The sequence below is a fragment of the Dendropsophus ebraccatus genome, chromosome 3 (genome assembly GCF_027789765.1).
Source record: "Dendropsophus ebraccatus isolate aDenEbr1 chromosome 3, aDenEbr1.pat, whole genome shotgun sequence".
In the NCBI taxonomy this organism is placed as follows: domain Eukaryota; kingdom Metazoa; phylum Chordata; class Amphibia; order Anura; family Hylidae; genus Dendropsophus; species Dendropsophus ebraccatus.
In genome coordinates, this window is record NC_091456.1 from 135,647,490 (window position 1) to 135,669,633 (window position 22,144).

General features: G+C 43.8%; 1 protein-coding gene across 1 annotated transcript in view; it reads right to left on the bottom strand.

Moving 5' to 3' along the window:
• The window catches only part of ZSWIM6 (zinc finger SWIM-type containing 6), an 81,639-nt gene that overhangs the window by 25,816 nt on the left and 33,679 nt on the right, over positions 1 to 22,144 (bottom strand). The window contains exons 3-4 of the mRNA XM_069962731.1: positions 9,411 to 9,559; positions 7,071 to 7,221 (exon numbers count right to left, since the gene is read on the bottom strand). Coding sequence (XP_069818832.1) covers positions 7,071 to 7,221; positions 9,411 to 9,559 — 300 coding nt within the window. The remainder of the gene's footprint in view (positions 1 to 7,070; positions 7,222 to 9,410; positions 9,560 to 22,144) is intronic.

The window sequence follows — 22,144 nt, forward strand, 5'->3', positions numbered from 1 at the left end:
GCCAGCCATGTTTTAGTCATACCTGTTCTGTTTAGGCGACAACTTGAACTGCGTTAATGGCAAGTCAGCCTAGTTGTGCAACACAGAATAAGAAGAATTTGATAAAGGATCATGTGCCTAAACAGTGCGCTATACAAAATCCTCGACTGCTGCTATTCTGATGGTGCCTAGTCCCTGCTGTAAAATAAGGAAGTGCCAGATCAGCTGATTACTGGCTGCAACAGCAACACTGAGAAGCAGGGACCAGGCATGAGCAGGGGATCAAGCTAGAGGGTATTGCAGTTTTAGTTTTAATCTCTACCTAGCCACTTCTAGTACTCTTGGCAAAAAGGTATATAAAAAAAAAAAAAAAAAAGCGCAGGGTGTGGTGGCAATAAAGTGATACTTACCTGTCCCGATGCCCCTGCACTCACTGTCACTCTCCAGTCTCTTGAATGTACACAACACCACAGGAAATGATACATAGACAGTGACTGCAGGTGTCCTGCTTCAGTCATGGATCGGCTATATGGGCATTTGCAAGTGGGGCCAATTTGTCACAAGATCAGGACTTCAGGAGACCAGCGTGTGACTGAACAGTGCTGGAGAGGGGACTGGTAAGTATGACTTATGATTTCCACCACTCCGCACCCTCCCTGTCTTATCTTTGCCTGGAGAACGCCTTTAAGCCCCAACGGCCCTAGTTGTGTGACTGGTACAGAACGTAAATTACGTTGCCAGATTGATGAGGGAACAGGAAAATGGAAATAAACATGTGAACAGAGCCTAACTCACTGTGATGTGATCTTCTGATTGATGGTGCCAGACCTTTATCAATACTTATGCAGTTTTTAGTTATTGCTTTACATAGTTAACCCGTCAAAAAGATGACGATTACACTGTGGGGCACAGCAAAGGATCACCTCATTTCGACAGCCAAAGGTGGTCGGCAATTGACCACAGTCAGTTTACTTCCAATGTGTACATGTTGGAAGTTGCCAAGTCAAAGGACTGCATTCAAGTGAACAGGCCCACTGCTGTTGATATATGGCACACTACTGTTTGGTATAAATCAACATTTTTATTTTATTTTTTTTAAACAGGCTGCAATAACTCTGTGAACCCAGCCATAAAAAAGCAGTTATATGGAACTGCAGTGTCCATGATCGACTGCCACTCCTGCTACCTTTATATGTGCTGGAGGAAAGGGATAAGCTAGTCCCAGTGTATAGCTAGTAAGAAACAAATATAACCCCACATAAACTGGAAGCGCTCTTGTATATCTATTTATTCGCTGTGAACACATCAGACTCACATTTATACACATGACACAACGTATCACAACATGCTTGGTAAAAAGGCTATAATTTCCAGACATCACCTCCAATTTCTAACAGCAGAACGAAAATCTAGATTTATGGAAAGTATGTAAAATAAAAGAGACAAGAGAAGCTAGGAATAGTCTGACAGCGATTGTTGCTCCACTGAAATGAAGCTGCAATTTCCTCGCCTATTTAGATGGGGGGGGGGGGGGGGGGGGGGGGGGGCAACATTTGCTGATTGTTCTTCCTTTCTGCAGTCTTGACAGAAGGCAGCGCACAGATAGAGGAGACAAATATCCTCTCTGCTGCAGTTTCCTGTCACAAATGTGCTGGATTACCTCCACAGGCCTGTCTTGTTCTGGACATCGCTCCCACAAGCTGCCGCCTCTATAGCGATGTACCATGACATTCTGTGTGATTGGCACAAGGAGCCACCGGCTCGGGGGCGCAATGGGCGGGAGGGGAACTTTCAGATCCTGGACCTCTCTGGATGTATAGTTGTGGACATATGGCCTCAATCAGAATAAAGGTTCAAGATACAAGAGGATGTTCCATTCGCTATCTTGTGATCCTTGATAAAACCGATGCAAAGGAGATCTGCAATAGAGCCCCTGTGCAGAGGGGAAAGCATTTCTAGTCCAGTATCCGTGATGTGCACCACAGAGCTCAGCATGCAGTGAATAAAACATGACCAAGGTATTGCGAGCAAACAATCACTGCACCCAGCGTACAACAGAGACAGATTATGTGGATGGACCCCAACATTCCTATAGCCTTTGCTAATGATGTCCATCTGGACAGCAGATATTTAACATCAGACCCCGGTCCAACAGGACCAGAAGGGGCCGACAGCAGACACAGGACTTCTGCCAGGGAGAATTTACTGAAAAATAGCTGCTTTTTATGTTCCAATGCAAAAAAAAAAAAAAAAAAAAAAAAAAAAAAAACATGGTTTCTTTTTTTTACTTTGATTCCTATACTATACTTGAGCCTCTGTTTGGTTTCAATATTATCTTTAAGCAGAGGCATAAGGCCCCCTTCACACGTCCGGAAAAACCACCCGGATTTCCTATCAGGAAATCCGGACGGTTTTCCGGACCCATACACTTTAATTAGGCACGGACACCCTTCCGGATTTCTCCGGAAGGGTGTCCGTTCCGGAAAAATGATCCGGAAAAAATAGGACATGTCCTATTTTTGTCCGGAATTCCGGCCCGGACGCCCCCATAGAAGTCTATGGGAGCGCCGGAATCACGGGCACTTTCCTGATGTACATCAGGAAAGTGGCCGTGATTCCGGACTGCCTTCTCACCCCCCACCGCCTATACCCCTCTCCCCCACAACTCACCCTGCACCCGACTCTTCCGTCCTCCTGCTCCCTGGTGCCGCGCGTCCTGGAGTGCACCGGGTCCTGCTGCTGCCGCCGCACCTGCCCTCAGGTTGGCGGCCCCCGCCCGGCCCCCTCGCTTGGCGGCAACCGACGGACTTCAGGTTGACGACCCCCCGACCCCCCCCCCCCCGGACCGCCCCCAACCGCCAGCATCGGCGGCCCCCGAATCTCGGCCGCCCGCCTGCTCGCTCGCCCGATCGCTCACCCAGCAGCCCGGCAGAAGACCAGGACAGGTGAGATCACTGCTCTCGCTCTCCTCCCACCCACCCCCCCCCCAAAGACGTAAAACTCCCACCATGTCCTGTCAGCAGGGCATGTTGGGGGTTATACTTCTGCAACCTAGATGGCCACAGGCTGCAGAAGTACAACTCCCATCATGCCCATCTGACAGGTCATGATGGGAGATGTAGTTCTGCAAACTGGATGGTCACAGCTTGCAGAAGTATAACCCCCATCATGCCCTGCTGACAGGTCATGATGGGAGTTGTACTTCTGCAACCTGGATGGCCACAGGCTGCAAAAGTACAACTCCCATCATGACCTGTCAGACGGGCATGATGGGAGTTGTACTTCCGCAAGCTGTGGACATCCAGTTTGCAGAACTACATCTCCCATCATGTCCTATTTTCACTTCTTCCATCAGGAAATCCTGAAGGTTTTTCCTGATGGTTTCCTGAAGGTAAAACGGATTACTGTCAGGAAATCCTGATACTATCCTGATGACATTTAAGGTCTCCTGATCAGGATTTCCTGACAGTAAAAACTGACACGGACGTGTGAAGGGGGCCTAAGAGGTCCAAGATAAGGAATGCGTCCATGTCCAATAAAAATGTTGCAATATAAGGCACTGGTAAAGGTCGCCCATAAGGCCACAAAAAATATATATGGTAGAATTCTTTCTAAAAAAAAAAAAAAAAAAAAAAAAAGCATACTCTATGCCAATGGCGCACTGAACAACATGCCTAACAACTGCCCTATTTTCCACCATAAGCACTCAACAAATAAGCCAAAGTGTGAACTGGATCTTAAAGTCCTACTGTCATTTTCTATTGTGTGTACAATGGGGGGAGAGGGGGTATATAAGGCAAGTCCTACTGTAGCACTCTTATGTTTTTGTCTGTCCATTAGCCACAGCATTTCATTATGCTGCACAAACACCTCAAAATATTTAGATTGATCAAGGCCTTTGTGCCAATACACTCTCTGATCATTAGATAGAGCCAGGAGAAGTGCACTGTACCTTGGCAGGAGAATGTTTCCATTATAAGTCTATACAGTTAGCTGGACAAAGCACTGAGGCAGTGAAGTGCACACAATGATCAAAGGGGGTCTCAGCTCAGAGACAAGCAAAAGTTTATTTTTTTAAATGGCAGTAAGGCTATGGGATGTCAACCTCTGAACCATGGCATCTCGGATTAAAATGTATGTGTATATACAATATATATTAAATATATATATGTATTATGTAGAGCATTGACCATGGTCCAAATCACATATGATTCTATGAAAATTGCCAATACCATAAAAGATTTCACATTGCGCAGCAATAGTACATGTTTAAAATCTGAAACTGTCTTTTTTTAATATTCATTTGTATGCGTAAAGGTGGTTAAGTCAATTGAAGGTTTAATTTAGGCTAAATTTGCACTGCAGTCTGTTTAATGGATCAGTTTTTAAAATGTTTACTTTTAGCGTACAGAACAGTTTTTTTTTATACTTTAGCATACACAAAAACCTGAAGATTGATCCTGACAGATGGAATACAACTACATCTGTTTTTACCATCCACTTTTGCATCTTTCTTCATATTTTAAAAAACAGCGTAGCCCCTTCTGCAGCACCCTGTTACCATAGACTTTCCTTTTTCTGTCAGATTAGCTTTTTGAGATAAGTGTCTATTAGAGAAATTTTCTAGAACCTATGGATATATGGTCACTTTTAGGCATGACAGACTCCCTATTGAAAACTAAGGGATCAGTTTGAAAGGAGGGTGGACAAAAAAAATTAGCAGCAGAAAAACAAAGACCTTGGGATTCCATTATGGTGCTGGTTGTTTAGATGGGAACAATGCTGTATCCCAGGATATTCTTCCAGTCGATTATGACAATCTGCAAGCTCCCCAGTTGTCAACAACTCACAATTACGACCAGCTAGCAAGTTCACAAAAACCTCACCTAATCCAGATCCTGAGGAAAAAGACCCACTATAACAGTACTGTAGTGCACAAGTTGTGGCCCGCCAAACTTGTGCACAACTACAGTGACTGGATAGCCAAAAAGGTGTCCAGACATTATGGGAATTGTTGTTTTGCAACAGCTGGAGAGCCATAGGTTGTGCATCATAGAAAGCACCAAGCTAGTGTGATTGTCTCTAGTATAAAGACCCTATTCCACCAACAGATCTGACGACAATAGATTATCTGCCAAAGATTTGAAGCCAAACCCAGGAGTATATTTGAAAAGAGGAGAAATCCAGTCTTTCCTTTATGACCTGTTCTCCGATTATAGTCTGTTCCTGGGTTTGGCTTCAAATCTTTGGCAGATAATCTGTCGTCAGATCTGTTGGTCGAATAGGGCCTGAAGCCTACCAGCCTGTACTGGTAAATGGGTTTCAGTGGACCCAAAGCAGTTACAAATATAAAGTACAACCTATAGGAATGATTATGTGCAGCCTCAACAGAAATCACTTTACTAAAGCTGTATTATCATCATACATCCATGCAGAAAACAATCTGCCCACTGACAACCCGCGACATTGCACCTGGTAAGTGTACAGCAAAAAGATCACTCATAGTATAGATGTTCACTGTGGCTTATGACACTCTCATAAGAAATGATGTAGCTGAATTCAGTTTCCATTATACACCATGAAATTGTATACACCATCATAAGCAGCTCTCCGGAGTATCAGGGACAATGCTCCTAGAAGGAACAGGCGGCTGTCATAATTGGCAGGTTCAGCCCATGGCTTCCAACATGGGAGAATCATCCCGGGAGGTAAAAAGGGCATCCAGGAATTACACTGCTATGGTCTCAGATGTTCTTGCACATTTTTCCCTATTTTGCAGCACGGTTATTATGTCTACACTAAACATCCCCCACAGGATAGCCGAGTAAAGAGAAAAATATTTACCATTGTATGCTGCGCTCCATCCCAGGGGGCGACAATGTACACAATACATGTATAGAACTGGAGGAAGCAGGTACATCTGGATACTAGTGCTGGGGCAAGGTACAATAGTGGCATCTATACTCAACAATGGCTAAGGCAGATAGGTCAGTTACAGAAGTGTTCGCAACCCATTTGTCAGAAAATCTGAAGGGGGATTTAACTTGCTGAAATTCAAAAAGGTGACACTGTGGCCTATAGGTCCGAGATCAAGCGTGATCCATGGACCTAAATAGATCTGCTGGTAACACCTTAGTGCCAGAGACCACAGAACTCCTTTAAGAGATCTTAGAGTTCGTGCCTTAATGGGTTCTGGAAGAAAGAGGAATTCTACAGAATATTAGGAAGGCAATATTGTTACGTCTGATCAATTTAGCCAAAAATACAATATATGGAGCGCTCTAAACCTTTTCACACGATATGTGCATATATACGCATATGCATATCTACGCAAGACCCAAGAGCTAACCAAACACAAAACTCCTAGAATAAACTCTCCCCAGCCGCTAACTTATTAACGAACAAACAGAGGTCCATCAGGGTCCTTTCTCTACAAAGTATATGAGTACAGCCAGTTCCCTCTTTGCTAGCGGAAACAGTGAGAAAGTCGCTCATGGATCCTCTTAGAGCCAGGACCACGGGCCATTCCCATGGTTCGCTCGTCCCAACCACAGGGAGGGGGGAGCAAAAAAAAAGTGAACACAGTTCCTGCATTGTACGCCAATAACTCCTTTGCCCAGTGCCAAGTTGGCTGCGAACGTGTTCATTAGAATAGTAAACACATACAAGGGATTAAAGCTACAAAACAGGAATTAAACTCCAAGCCAAATATACAAACAGAGAGAAGGCGAGCTGTGGCCAAGTAGTTTACAATGAAAGAGCTATGGTTCACGCCACATAAATAAAAAGGTGAGTCGACAAGAAGAAGATCTTCATGTTTAACGAGGATTTATGTTATGCCATCCACATCAACGTTCGGAAACCCTGAAAGCTACCCGCTCGTGGAGGTGGCCACGATCGCAGGCAGAAGACCAAAATATTCTATAAATTCCAAAAGATCAGGTAGGGCTGAAGAATTGGCCCAACCATAATACCCACATTGTGACAAGGCCTCCAAATGTCCGCAGGTCATCACAAAATGTGCAATGGCGCAAAGAAGAAACCGAGCTGTACACACAAAACCCATCTGACATTAAAAGAGCAAATAATACCTAGCTCATCCCAGAGCTGCCGATACTTGTCAGTCATTGCAGTGCCTTGTTGTCTCCATAGCGAAAGACGGGGATCGGCCATGAACTGCTCCGTTATTAACGTCAACATACGAGCTCCATTGGAGTCCCTCATTTTTAACATCTCCCGTACCTGACAAAGAAAAAAAAAATGAAATAAATAGTTCAGAAGAGACAGGTATTAATTTAATGTATGACAAAGCCTTAAAGGAAACACGTCATCCATTTCATGCTGATCGACGATTTATAATCATAGCTCTAATACTAGAAACAGGGGTCCAAGTGATTCAGTCAGTCTCGGGTGTCTCTTCACCACCATGTGCCACAGGTAGACCTCAAATCAAAGCTGGCAGGGCAAGGTGAAGCCACCGGAGACCACCTTTGTGACTGACCACTAGGTATGACCCTCTAGGCCCCCACAATCCTGCACAGCAGCACCTGACCTCCCCTATGCTGCAAGCTTCTCCTGTACGTCAGGTACCAGGGAAGAATGACGGGTTCACAGAGCTACAATCAGGGCTTAGGATTACTGGGAGCACCATAGGCCATATACTATTAATGTACCATTGTTTCATGATAGCACCTCTATTAGGCAGAATATCATAGCAAATACAATGTGCATGGCTACAGTCAGTTTGGGGGGGGGGGGAGGGGGGGGGGCTGGGGGGAGTTTCCGGCTTCCCTGGACTGAAACTACAATAAAAGACTGCTAGATCTGAAAATTGGTGAGAGTGCTGCTTCAACATTTTTTTCTGTTTTGTCTGTGATTTGTGCAATTTTTGAATGGACTATATTCCTATTGCCGAGCACCACTAGTACAATTGCCACATCAGAAAGTAAAGATTGAATGATACACCCATATTTTCCGGCATATAAGACTTTCCCCAGCATTTCTAGTTAAAATAGAGTTTGGGATATACTTGCTGTATAAGACTACCCCTCTTCCAACGCACACCAAATAAAAATAAAACAAACAAAACATCAGAAAGCAGCGAGATCCGAGAGGCAGAGAAGGAGGTACAGTAATAGCGGTAGGATACAAGGGTGGGCCAGACAGGTTAAAGTTGTGTTTTTCTGGACACAGCGCCACTGTACCACATCTTTTTTTCCATACACTGGACGCCGTATGCGGCGACTGCATATTCTCCAGTCCCAACGTTTTTCAGCACCCGCCCTATAAGACGACACTCTGCATACAAGACTACTCCTGATTTTTTTAGAAGATTTTCCTGGGTTACAAAGTAGGCTTCTACGCAGGAAAACGCAGCAGATAAGATTGTGCCGACTTGCAATCTCTCTATTGCTTGTGAGTTATAGTATATACAGTACTGTGCAAAGGTACTGTATAAAAGGTGCACATACACCTTATACTACAGTCTGTGCCAGCTATGGCATGTTTGGCCGACAGTATAAGGTATATGGCGACATCCCAACAGATGAGGTCAGTGGAGAGGGTCAGACAATGAATTTGCAACAGCTGAGCTGAGCCTATTAGCCTTGGAGGGATAAGCTGGCGCAAGAGCAGTATGACTGTGGATCCCCCATTCCCCATATATGACAATTTAGAGGTTCATGTGTATGGGGAGGCTGGGAGAGATTGGTCAGCTGAGGAGGACAATAACCTGAGCAATAAGAACAAGGAGTCCTGGAAGTGATATGGCCTCTACAGAGCCCTCATCTGTCTGGGATTAGATGGAGACAGAACCATGGTAGTCTCTTCAGCATGATACAACAATCTTCCAAAGTTCCTTCATGCACTGTGTACAAGTAACTAGAAGATCTGGACTGTCACACCAGATACTAGTGTGATTTAGATTTCCCTTCTGTTCATTCACTTTGCATATAGCTACCGTAATTGATGATAAACTATTAACACCTCTTTATGGAATCATTCCTACATTTTGCCTAAAACTTTTACACAGTACTGTAGCTGGTCATCTAATCCTGTTAAAATAGCATATCAGAAAATGTAGTGTGTATTGCTTGGTAGTTCTGCAGTTATCTATTAGCCACAACACACACAGTATACACGTAAGGAAACCTATTATTCTACTGCATCTATGAAATGCTGCAGACATACATCTGGCCTTAAGGGGGCGACCTTGCAAGGCACTTCACAGCTCTGCAGAGAAACATTCTCTCTGAGCATGCCTTTTCGATTAGACTTTTATTTCTCATTGAATACACAAGCTACGGATTACACCAAAGCAAAGTCGGTTCTGATATGCATACAAATGTCAGTCACCCACAAGGACACAAGCTCTTAGTGTACCCCCATGCAGTCATCCATGTGCACCCCAGAAGCATATAACAAAGCCATACCTTGGCAAAAAGTAAGTTGAGCTGCTTTCCTGATCCATGGTAACCACCCTGGGAGAGGAATAGCTTGACTTGTTCCTGGACCTGTTCTTCATCCAGATGCCAGCAATTCTCATCATCTATACTGGCGCCGGCTGTCGGGTCTGGAGCACCTGTTCACATGGAAAGACAGCTGTATATTAATGCATAGGATATGGTCAGTGAGGCCGCAGCCTGCGCTGTGCAAGGAGATCAGGCAGATTAAAAAGAAGTCATGAATCAGGGTCAGCACCAACAACTTTCTACATTCCCATCATACCTGTCATTTCTACTAAAGGATCTGAGCACTAAACCCCATGGGAGGATTAGGAGGAAAACTGCACCTACCATTCATTACTATGGGTAACTATTCTGCACAAACTGCAAACAGTGCCAAAAGTATGAAGATTTGCCATTCAGGAATATAGGAAATCTGGAATGGAACAGCCACCACTAAATATTATTGTTATAGCCCAGATAGTCATAGTACTTCACTTTTAATTGTGACATGAATTTAAGAATTTTATCAGAAATTTGTCATTATTAACTATAGAAAACAGCCATTACTACTAAATTAAAAATAAGAGAACCTGGAGCACACTCAGGTTCATTCGAACCTGAACGCTCCGCAATTACTGGTGGCTGAAGCTGGATGCAGCCCTTAGGGCTATATCACGAGTCAACAATCAACAGATGAAACAATCTTGAGGCCCTGCTCCCTGCCAGGCCCGTGCACTGCAGCTTCAGAGTGGCTCGTTTCTGGCGGTCCCGGCCAGAGATTGACTGAGCAGCCTGTCGGCTCTGACAGGCCGTTCTGAAGCTGCAGCACGCGGAACCGGGGAAGGAGCACAGGTGAACACCGGGAATGTGGATAGGTAGTGTAACGGTCTAGGCAAAGGCTGCCATGATGTTTAGGCAGTGCTAACGATGTCCGTATGTTTCCCTTCCCTGGCAGTTCTGTAAAAAGTTCCCCTGCCTAAAATTGTCCTTAAGGTTACAAACCCACTTGCCGGATCTGCAGCGAGTCTCCTTGCTGCGTTTTTGCAGGGAGACTTGCTGCAGATCCCGGCCCTATACTTTCAATAGCAGAGAAACTCGCAGCAGGGATGTACATCCCTGCTGCAATTTTGTCTGCAGCCCGCCCCATTAACCCCCCGGCCGCCAGACATTATACATTACCCGGTCCCCGATCCTGCTTGCTTCGGGGCTCCCAGTGTCTTCACGGCCCGCCCGGCCAATCAGTGCGCTGCGGCGGGGCAGCGCACTGATTGGCCGGGCGGAACGTGCCGGGAGCCGCTGAAGCAAGCAGGAGCCGGGATCAGGTAATTTATATCGCCCCCAGCCCCCGGCCGCACGATCGCCCCCAGCCCTGCAGCCCCCGACCGCACGATCGCCCCTAGCCCCGCAGCCCCACGATCGCCCCCAGCCCCACAGCCCCCGGCCGCACGATCGCCCCCAGCCGCACGATCGCCCCCAGCCCCCGGGGGCTGCGGGCGATCGTGCGGCTGGGGGGCTGCAGGGGGGCGGGCAGGATATACATTACCTGATCCCGGCTCCTGCTTGCTTCAGCGGCTCCCGGCACGTTCCGCCCGGCCAATCAGTGCGCTGCCCCGCCGCAGCGCACTGATTGGCCAGGCGGGCCGTGAAGACACCGGGAGCCCCGAAGCAAGCAGGAACGGGGACCGGGTAATGTATAATGTCCGGCGGCCGGGGGGTTAATGGGGCGGGCTGCAGACAAAATCGCAGCAGGGATGTACATCCCTGCTGCGCGTTTCTCTGCTATTGAAAGTATAGGGCCGGGATCTGCAGCGAGTCTCCCTGCAAAAACGCAGCAAGGAGACTCACTGCAGATCCGGCAAGTGGGTTTGTAACCTTAAAGTGACAAGCTGCTCACTGGCTGAGATGGGACAAAGACACAGACAGTGATTAGTTAAACGGCCTGTCACTGCAGACACTGCTTCAGAAACTTCGGTGGTGGCTGCAGTGAGTCAGGAAAAGCATGGAGAGGTAAATATTGCTTTATTATTGTCTCTGCACTTTTATCAGCTGCCGACTGCGCACGTCCTGTTACATGGAGCAATATGCCGGCCAATGATATTTTAACCTGCTTAAAGACAACGATCAGCTGATGATCAGGTCCTCAGACCGATAAATCGCCATGTGTACCAGGGCCCTAAGGCGGCCTGGAAAAAGCCTATGGCTGTATCCATGTTTTCCAGGACTCCCATGGGCCATTTGTAATGAAATGCTGAGCATTTGGGTTTGGACATATCAGATCATGCACAAGGCTCATTCATCTACTAAGGCCATGTCCCTCTGATATTTATTTTAATCCAACGAATCCAAGTATCACATTTGCACATCTAAAATTACAAATATCTTAGCATTTCTTGTGTACGGCCGCAATTTGCCCGTTTGTGTCTCCATGGTAACAGACCACAAACAAGTCTGATCCAGTCGTCATACTCCTACCAGTCAGTGGGGAGAGACATTTGACTGCCTTGAGTCTAATATGGACACAAATAAGACTCCATAGGAGCTACAGATTGGATGAGAAGAGTGTTTAGGTATACATGCAAAGCTGTTCATACTTCAAATGCATTAAACAGCAGCAAAAATAGTGCGGTGGCAGGGGCGTACACAGCCTCTAATACCAGCGTGCATAATAAAAAGATACTTCTTGCACATTCTAAAAACCAAAGTGCTGGGAAGGTGTGGATTATGACAGCACTACAGACAGACCCTCGCAGGGTTGTACAAACAAGGAGCCTTGAGACACTCTATTCCTGATGCTCTCAGCTATTCGTCTTCTGTAAAAGGTTCAAATGACGGGACTCCTTCCCGACTCCTCTTCAAAAGGTTGCAGATAACACACAGGAGGAAAGATCAGCTCTCTGCTGGATGGAGCAGCTGTTGTCAGCGTATGTTTCTAATATCATCTTGCACAGATTCTTAAATGTTTCATAACTGGGGATCTGATCTATCCTTATAGCGCTCGCTGCTGCCGAAAAATCATTTGTTGATTTGTGGTTCAATTATTATAAGAAATGTACGACACGCTTCTGCCGACTGACCCACATCTAGATGCTCGGAACCTACCAGTTTAACCTTTTGCTGCCAGGTATAGACTTCACAGTGTTCTTATTTAGAGCCCAAACGGCTTATTATATGTGTAGAATACAGAGGAAGAACCTTGCCTCTCCTGATCCATTTTAGTAAATACCTGTAGTCCCTGATGCAATAAAGTCAAAACCTCTTTTTTATAACTGTGTCCCTGTTAATACTCCTACAGATATAAATAGACAACAACCAGTAGGGGGTGTGCCCCTACTATGAGACTAACCAGTCAGAGGTGACTGTGTAGGGACACTCCCTAAACTTGTAACACCCAGTTGGCCGCTTAGTCAAATAAAAAATTAAATTCAAGAATACAAAGATTTACTAAAATTGACAGGTCAGGAGAGGCCACAGGTCCTTGATGTTGCACTATAGGTTTACTCTGTTTCCACTACATACTACCTATAATTAAAAAAAAAACTATTCTAAGATTAACAAACATTAAACAGTGAACAGACCGTTTCATTGTTCGTAATCTCCATTTACTGTACATGTTTTCAGCACATGTTTGCATGACAACCGCAGGTCAGGGGTATTTGGTGGTTTATGGTACTATGAACTGAATTACTATGAAAACTGTCATCAATGTAACCTAATCCTGGTCAACCCCTTAAAATTAACACAAAAGCCTCAAGCTTAGATGCAGAAATTGAGCAATAGGACCAGAGTGCTGAGGCCGCAGGGTATATAGCTGAATGGTGTAGATATCACAACTAGGCTATGAAAATCACTCCTGTAAAGTCTTGCCGCATTGCAATAAATAGGACACTGCAGGGAAAGCAGCTAGAATGGGCCTCCTGCCACTCAGAACAGGGCTGCTTTTGTGGCCCACTTAGCACCAGATGACTACAAGATGTACTGAACTCTATTATACAGACTTATTCTTTCAGCACATTCTGAGTGCACTAGCCCAGATATGAATAGTGACCCTAGATCTGCCAACAAAATCCTCTAAGCATCTATTGCAGTCTTCAGGATATAAAGCAGGAAGAGCAGACTGATCTCGGACTCTGTGGGAAAAGCTCATACCAGGCTAAAGTGGTCAAGTGGGCAGTCCTACTCTGACAGCATTTGTAGCATATATATTTGACTACTGACAGCATTTGTAGCATACATTTGCATATATATTTGACTATTTGCTATCAATCACACTGTGTAGGACCATCCACCTGACTACTTAGGCTAGAACGAAAAGGGATTTACAATAAGTTATCCTGGAGCTATAAGGCTATACATCAATCTGCTCATCTATAACATGATGCTTGCACAGACTGCATTTTTGACAAGTTTTCTTTAAAAGAGAAAAAAAAAAAAAAAAAAAACACACACAATCTCAGGGCATGCAAACGCTACTTTTGACGGATCCCATCAAAGTAGCAGCTAGACGCTGCTAAGACATAACAGCTATGACAACAAGGAAGGAATTTCTCTAGCCAAGATGAGGAAAACTGACTTCTACATCTTTTGCCTTTTCCCAGATAAGGGATGAGGAATCTTTGAACCTTCAGTTGTTGTAAAACTATAATTCCCATCATGCCTGGATATCTAAAGTAAATTCTATGGCTATTCAGGAATGATGGGAATTGTAGTTTTGCAACAGCTGGAAGGCTGATGGCCTGTGCACTGTGTAGACTTTATAGCCACAGAACACACTGAATTCAAATGTTCAACTGCTCGGGTCTGGTGCTGGCAGTGTATATATAGTGTATAGGAGGCAGTACATGAACATAGGAAAAACACAACGTTTGCAGGGTGGTAACTAGAGATGAGCGAACCGGGTTCGGGTTCGAGTCGATCCGAACCCGATCGTTCGGCATTTGATTAGCTGGGGCTGCTGAACTTGGATAAAGCTCTAAGGTTGTCTGGAAAACATGGATACAGCCAATGACTATATCCATGTTTTCCACATAGCCTTAGGGCTTTATCTAACTTCAGCAGCCACCGCTAATCAAATGCTGAAAGTTCGGGTTCGGAAGGACTCGAGCATGCTCGAGGTTCGCTCATCTCTAGTGGTAACAAAATAGCAAAATGATGGGCACATATTTCCACATATTAAAAAATTTGTTACATTTTTATTGCTTAAAATTTAAAACATATCATGAGATGTAAACCTGTGCTCAACAATCACCCTATACAAAAATACCACAACTAGATGTATGGAATAAATGGGCTAATATTTGAACAATGCCCTTCTATATATGTAAACATAAAGGATAGCCATAGTGAATTACATGGACTGCAGTCATAAGCCCCTCTCTGTCCAGCCCTGCACACCCCAGTGGTCACAACTCCTCTAATGTTGGTGCTCATTCATAAGTGCAATAGTATATCAATTCAAGGTCTTACCCATACTATACTGGTGGGATGGAGTGTACCCTGACGTGCGTTCGGTGTTAAGGGGGCCCGGACAGGGGCTTATGACGGCAGTCCATGTGAGTGGCTATCATTTATGTTTACATATATAAAAGGGCATTGTGCAAATATTACTTGTCTATTTATCCCATACATCTGGTTGTGGTGATGTTATCTTTGGATAGGGTCGTTGCAGAGTACAGGTTTACATCTCATGATTGTTAAGTTTTTAATTTTAAGAAATAGAAAGGTATTTTTTTAAATGTGGAAATGTGCCCATGTGTCTGTTTCTGTATAATTTGCTTCAGTGGGTTTCCAATATATTGTTGCTGGTGACGGAGGTATACGATGTATAGTGCATTTAAGACCAATATATTGAGGCGTGTATGTCACACAGAACTTGAGTATCATTAGCGAAAGAATGGGCCGATAGTCCTACTCCTCATGTACATAGACATCCTAAAGTCACCTGAAATGATAGTTATACTTCAATACCAACAGCAGCTCTCCCTGTACGGCAGCTGCCAGCCATCATATGTTCAGGGAAACTACAGCTCAGAAGGGACAGCTGTTCTCTAGCCAGCCATGGTGAAGGGGACAAAACAGGGGGTCAGACCAAACCAACCATGAACTGATGGTATATCCTAGATATAGGCATATTCCTATACCATAAAGTAATGGCATGGCATGTAGTAGTTCTCTGGATGGAGTCCAACATAAATGCAGCACTTATTCCTTTGGGCCCACCCCCATCTCCCATGCTGTAGCGGCCATTATTTACTGTATTCTCGTCTTGTGTGCATGGGGTACTACGTCACATGGCCAGTTGCACTTTGGCAGATTAATGGGATTTACAATGTGATCTAGTGGTCTAGTTTCTACCACACACCTGTGCCTACCTCGCTCCCACCACATACCTGAGCTCTGAGCTCACAGGCCTGGAGCCACGTTCCTAACAAAGAGCGACTGTTCAGCCAAACAAGCAGCTCCTCTCTTTGTCAGGACATTCTTTCTGACTTATTAGCCCCCCTCATTCATCAAGCAATGTAATATACACAGCTCGGGCGAGGAAAAAAAAATATCTACTAGAAAGCAAGCGCAATTTGGGGGGCGCATTCAAAGGAAAAGCTACAGGGCGGTGCACCTGCACAAAGAGCAATCCCGAAAAGAGGAGCCGGGAAATACATATAGTGTAGAAACAATGACTGACTGTCTGGATGTTAAAGTCTCCCTATAGCAGAGTGGTCCTTGGCATCGCATTAACAAAAACAACCCCTATAGAGGTGGCATCAGGTGCAACAACATGACTTGGGAACTTACAAATAATCTAGTGTGTACATGGGCCCTAATACAATTGCATCTGACTAATTTTTCATTTTCATAGGCCATCACTCCTGACACTTTTTTCGTGTAAACACAACCACTAGAGGGTGCACTCAGACAGGCCAGCCTCCCTACTCTACAACTGAATGGAGATCAGAAACTAAGTGTGATCAAATGCTAAAGCCTAAATTATAGCACAAAGATTAACACTATAAAGTCATAATAGCCAAAAGTTGTGATACATGTGAAGGGAAATTCTAATTCCACATTTTTCCATAGTTGCCCATCACAACTCAGTGGTGGAAACAGGAACTTGTTGCTTTGAGTCATGAATTAAAACCAAAGAATGACTCCTCCCCACCGAAGCTCACAATCCAATGCGTCATACATATAGCTAGTGCAATAGACACCACACGTTTCTTGATGCAATAGTCAGTAAGCAGCTATATTCCTGGTAATGATCACAGGAAAGTACTGAAATTCCTGTACTAGAAGAGGGGGGAAATTTGGAGATGGAATGTAAAGTCCAGGATAAGGCGCTGACTTGCCACAACAGACTGGGAAAAACTTCAAAGAGCAGGCGCTCCAGCAGCAGGAATCTTAGCAGGGAAAGGCTTTGCTAGGGTCGTTCTTTAGATTATGTGTGTACTTGTTTATTGAGAAAGTTAACATGTTTGCTTTTATGGCCGTGATAAGATTACACTTGGCTGAGGACTCCATTCAGGATACCAGTGTGAAAAACAAACGTTGGAAGTCTCGGGCCCTTTTTAAGTCCCATAGCCTCGGGTAAGGCGTGCAATTGTGCAACGTGACCGTGGTGTATCAGGCCATAGGGCGCAAGTACAAGAGGCCTAGGAGACAGCCAATTACATTCTTCAAAGCTGCCCGAGACCTCATAAAAATATCATTGAATGAGAGGACACGGAGATAACCAGGAACAGGCCTCACGCTATACAGCCTCCTGCATGTGACTATTATGGTGCCGCATTTTAGAGTTATTCTCTACCAGAATTGCTTTTATGGGATTCTATATGTGAAACAAAGAACAGATCTACGTGTTGCCCTACAGCTTCCTGCACATAGCTAAGATCCATAAAGGTAATGCTGTGGACCTGTGCCGGTAACATCTGTAATGGATTACCATACACGGCAGGTAAGGGAGATTTTACTAAATGCACGGTTTTCTGTGGGTATCACGGAAATGCCACATACTGTCCAAGGATTTTACCACTTAATCTAGTGTGGTTAAAACCTGCAAAACAATCCATAGGTACCACACAGACTCCCTGACACCTAAATTATTCTATATACAATATTACCACACACATCCATAGGGTTATGTTCACGCAACATATAAACAATGGACATTCTCTGGCACTCAAAAACAGGTGTCTTGAAAAGCAAACTATGTCCGTTGTTTTGAATGAAAATTTTATTGAAGTCTATGGACAACAAACCAGTAATTGACATTTTGATGGCCGTAGCAAACATCGGCAATTGTTCAATACAACCTGTGAAAGAGCAGCCGCTGTCTGCATTGACTTCAATGCAATCGTTGCAATATGAAAACAGCTGTTGTGTAAATTGAAAACAGACGTTATTTTCATAAAAAGGTGTGTGAACCTAGCCTAAAGAGCTCTAATTGCAGATCTGCAACTGTGGAGAGCATTATGGATGTGTATCTGCCTGCATTTTCACAGACCCACTGATATTGTATGGACCATATCTTGTGGCGCAGATCACCATGGCAGTATTTTTTGCGGTGCGGATCATGGTCCCAAACACGAATCCATAACACCTACAAACTACAAGTAGGGCCATAGTAATCAATAGGCCTGAATTGTGTCCACACTTGCAGATCTGCATACAGTTTGTGGTTCCTTGTTATTCCATGTCCCATCTGCTAATGTCCTACTTTATTATTATCACACAGTCATCATTCATTAGAAAAGAAGGTCTAAAAGTATAAGGTAAAATGTAAAAATATTTCACCTTAGAAGTTAAAGATTCCCCTCTGAAGCGACAAACAAGCAAAACCAAAAGCTGGATGAATGTAACATGGCTGTGAGCACTGACAAAACTCCCACATCCCTGCAAAAAGAATCTTGGCACAAAGTGCGTCGGATGAAAATCCCCTTGTGTTATTTTGCAAATAAGCAGTGTGAATGAGAGCATTGTTCTGCTGCACACTAATCCCATTTTATGGTCTCCTCGTGTCATCTCACCTGTACAGAACCAGCTGTTCATGACCATTCAACAACATGGAGGACTAGTGTGAAAATGCCTTATACCCCTCAATTACTAAGGAGAGGGTCTACAGGTCACAATTTACACACAAGCAGTAATGGACAGCTAGGTACAGAGGTACACTGAGCAAAGTTATGTAGAGAATAGTTAACCAAAGGCTGGACAGGCTCTGTCTACATCTGTGCTCATATTTGTTTTCTTCATGGCAGTGTGGGATTAATGTATGACCAACATCAATGGATCTCACTGACTCATGCATCCACTGGGTTTCTGTCTGTTATCTTAGAAATAGGTGATTTTGTGGGCTAATGAAAGCAATGAGACGTACAATTTATATGAGGATTTATGTAATGCAGATCTTACACACAAAAAAAAAAATTAAAAAAAAAAAAAAAAAAAATTATATATATATATATATATATATATATATATATATATATATATATATATATATATATATAAAATTTCTTAAATTTTTTCTTTCCCTTAGATTCCTGAATGACAATGCAAGAGATGCCACTGAGTGCCAAGGTGCTCAAGTCAGGTGACAAGTCACCAATGTTATGTAACAACCAGTGTACCATGGATCTGAAAATTTTTTCACCAAAGCCTATAAAACAAGCAGCACAGGTGGAAAGATATCGATACATTACTGATCAATGCCATCACCACTGTCTCCACTCTTGGGAACAAATCCATGTTAGAGAGAATTAAACTCCAGGTCACCTTATCACACACCCACAGCCCTGGCATTGAGAGGAATGTCTCGGTCCCTGTGGAGAGTCTGTCTCCAAGAGCTCATTTTACTACTATGGCATCTGAGCCCCTCTGTTGTCTCCATTTTAGTATCGGCTGCCTGGTCACCCTTTGTTTCCTTCTGATGATCTTCCCTTAAAAACACTCAGTTGCTAATTTTTTCCCCACACTTTACCTACAAATATGTAAACTGCAAAAAAAAATATATATATTCCTGTTATAGACTGAAATGCAATACAATTATGAATTAATACATGGCCTGGTCCTTAGACAATCAGATGTTTACCAGCTACCATGGTGACAAAATAGAAAGAAAAATGGTGGGGGACTGGAGAGAAGGGCTTGTATTGTAACACTGTACGGCTATAAGAGCGGGTGGCAGTCACTGACTAAATAAGCACAGGCCTCACTTTGGAGCACTTGTGTGCCTTTAGTCTTGTCAGTGCTTTCCGCACCTTCAAGATGAAATTTTAAAGCCGTGCACATGATTTTGTAACCATCGGTATAACCATCAGCTTTGGCCTATTCTGCAGCTCTAAGCTCCCAGGACTGCAAAGATGGATTTAAGAACACTGTAAAAGCTGAGCGCCAGGGATGATCCAACCAACAGGTAAGGAAGAGGGGGGCTGTTGTATGACAAGTGTATATAGCCAAATCATCTCCATTGTTTTTCTCTGTTTAAAGGGGTTCTCTGCAATTCAGTCATATGTAATAGGTGGCAATGTGGCTTCAGAGTACAGCACCACCCTGGCCAATCACCCTCTGGTGTTGCTGGCAAGCCTGTGGATTACAGCCATCTTTATAGTATACACATGCACAAGGGTCAGATAGTAGGAACCCAACATGTATGATCCTTCTTTCCCCTGACATCACCTGTCCAGGGAGACTCCTCATTCACATTAGGTAGTCAACCAGGTTTCGCCAACTTGACTATGGTGTTTGAGGACCTTAAGATGTCTACCACACATGATCATAGACATCTAGGATGTGGATGTATTAAAAAAAACAAAAAACAGCACTTCATTGCAACAATGGTGACAATCTGAAAGGCTGCTGGTAGCTTTATCTTAAACAATAGACTGAGGACACTGAATCAGCGTGTATCCATTACCTGCAAACAGATGGGATACACTGCAAAGCACGGTCCATCCAGAGGCCCTATTACACAGGACAGTTACCAGCCAAATGAGAGTTCATAGGAGTACGCCCTCCTGATAAAAGCCACGTAAAAGCCAGCGATCATTTCTATTGAAGTGAATGGAGCTAAAATTGTAATACCACACACAACCTGAGGACAATGGTGGTGCTCTTTTTGCATAAAAGTAGCTGTGCTTTTTTCAATTCTGGATAACCTCTACAATTCAAGCATTAAAATTATTATTACACTGTGTCAATGTGTTATGTGCTGTCAATAGTGGTGGTTAGAGAACCTCTAACCAAAAAGGTAATATGTTACCACTAGGGATAAGTGAATTTCCAGTAATAACGAAGCAAATGGCATTGTTGGCTCAGAGGTCAGCTGTCTTTGAACACCATGCCATTCTGCCCTTGCTGCTGAGAAAAGCTGGATCCAGTCCTGGGAAACAGAAGTTTTCTAGGACTGAATCCAGCTTTTCCAGGCAGCTGGAATAAATGGTCACAGAGTTCCAAGGCAGCAGACTAAGCTAACAAAGCGATTTGCTATCACAGTAAGTTTGCTACTCTCTAGTTACTACCATTAAACAGCTTAGGGCCCTATTACATAGTACAATTATTGTGCGAAATATCGCTATATCGTTCAAATTTAAATTATAATCGATCTGGGTTATTGCAGACAACGATCGAAAAATCGTTCCTATGTCGTTGATAGTTGATTTAGATCTGAAACTAAAATTAAATCGCTAATCATTTGCTCTACTTCCACAACGATTCCAGTAACGATCCCAACAACAATCGTAACTAACGACTATTGCTCTGTAATATGGTGAACGTTTATATTAACGATAAACAATCTTGTTTGCAATCGTTGGGTCGTTAAAAATCGCTCTGTGTAATAGGACCCTTAGTGTGCCCTGGTTATGCACTTTTACAGTTTCATACACCCTCTTGTTCCCGACATATTTAGGTTTATAATTTGTCTGATATTTTAATTAATTAGTCAAATGGGCATGACTGTCATTTTAGTAATGGAAGTGACCATCAGGCCATGGGAGCGTGAATATCTAATACCCACCCCCTAACTGTTAAAGGACACCCATCCCTGGATGTTAAATCCAATCAATAGAATTAGAAGGAACCAATCATGATTATTTAGGATTTAGAGTTATAGTATTGACCTGAAAAATGCTGCAGTGTTTCCTACCATACTAACTGCTTGTTTGCCCTTGCCTCCATCTCCCGAAAACAGTTTTATTCCTTCTGGCGCTGTATGCAAAAACAGCTCTAACTAGTCATGTGGGTGGAGTCTCTCCCCCAACTAGGACAGATTCCTGGGCTGTAGTAATGGCTCCTGGGCTGTAATCACTTTCCTTCTCAATGTAATCCTGCCTCTCTTGGCGAGACTCCCAGGCCAAGAGTATGCTACATCATTCAGAGGCAGGGGTACAACAAGGAGGGAAGTGATAACAGCCTGGGAACCGTGACTAGCTTAGGGAGAGAAGACACACACATGACCAGTTAGCACAGATTTGAATACAGCGCAAGGAGGAATAAAACTACATTTTTCAGTGAGACCGAGGAAAGGGCAAACAAGAAGTAAATATGGTAGCAAAAACTGCAGCAGTCTTCATATTATTGTAACTATAAAAACATTAAATCCTCATGATTGGTTCCCTTTAAGTTCAAGCCAATTTGACCATTATATGAATTTTAAGACAAACTACAAACCCACATATCAGGAACAGGAGGGCATAATTGGTGGTTTTGACGGTAATAACATCATTATA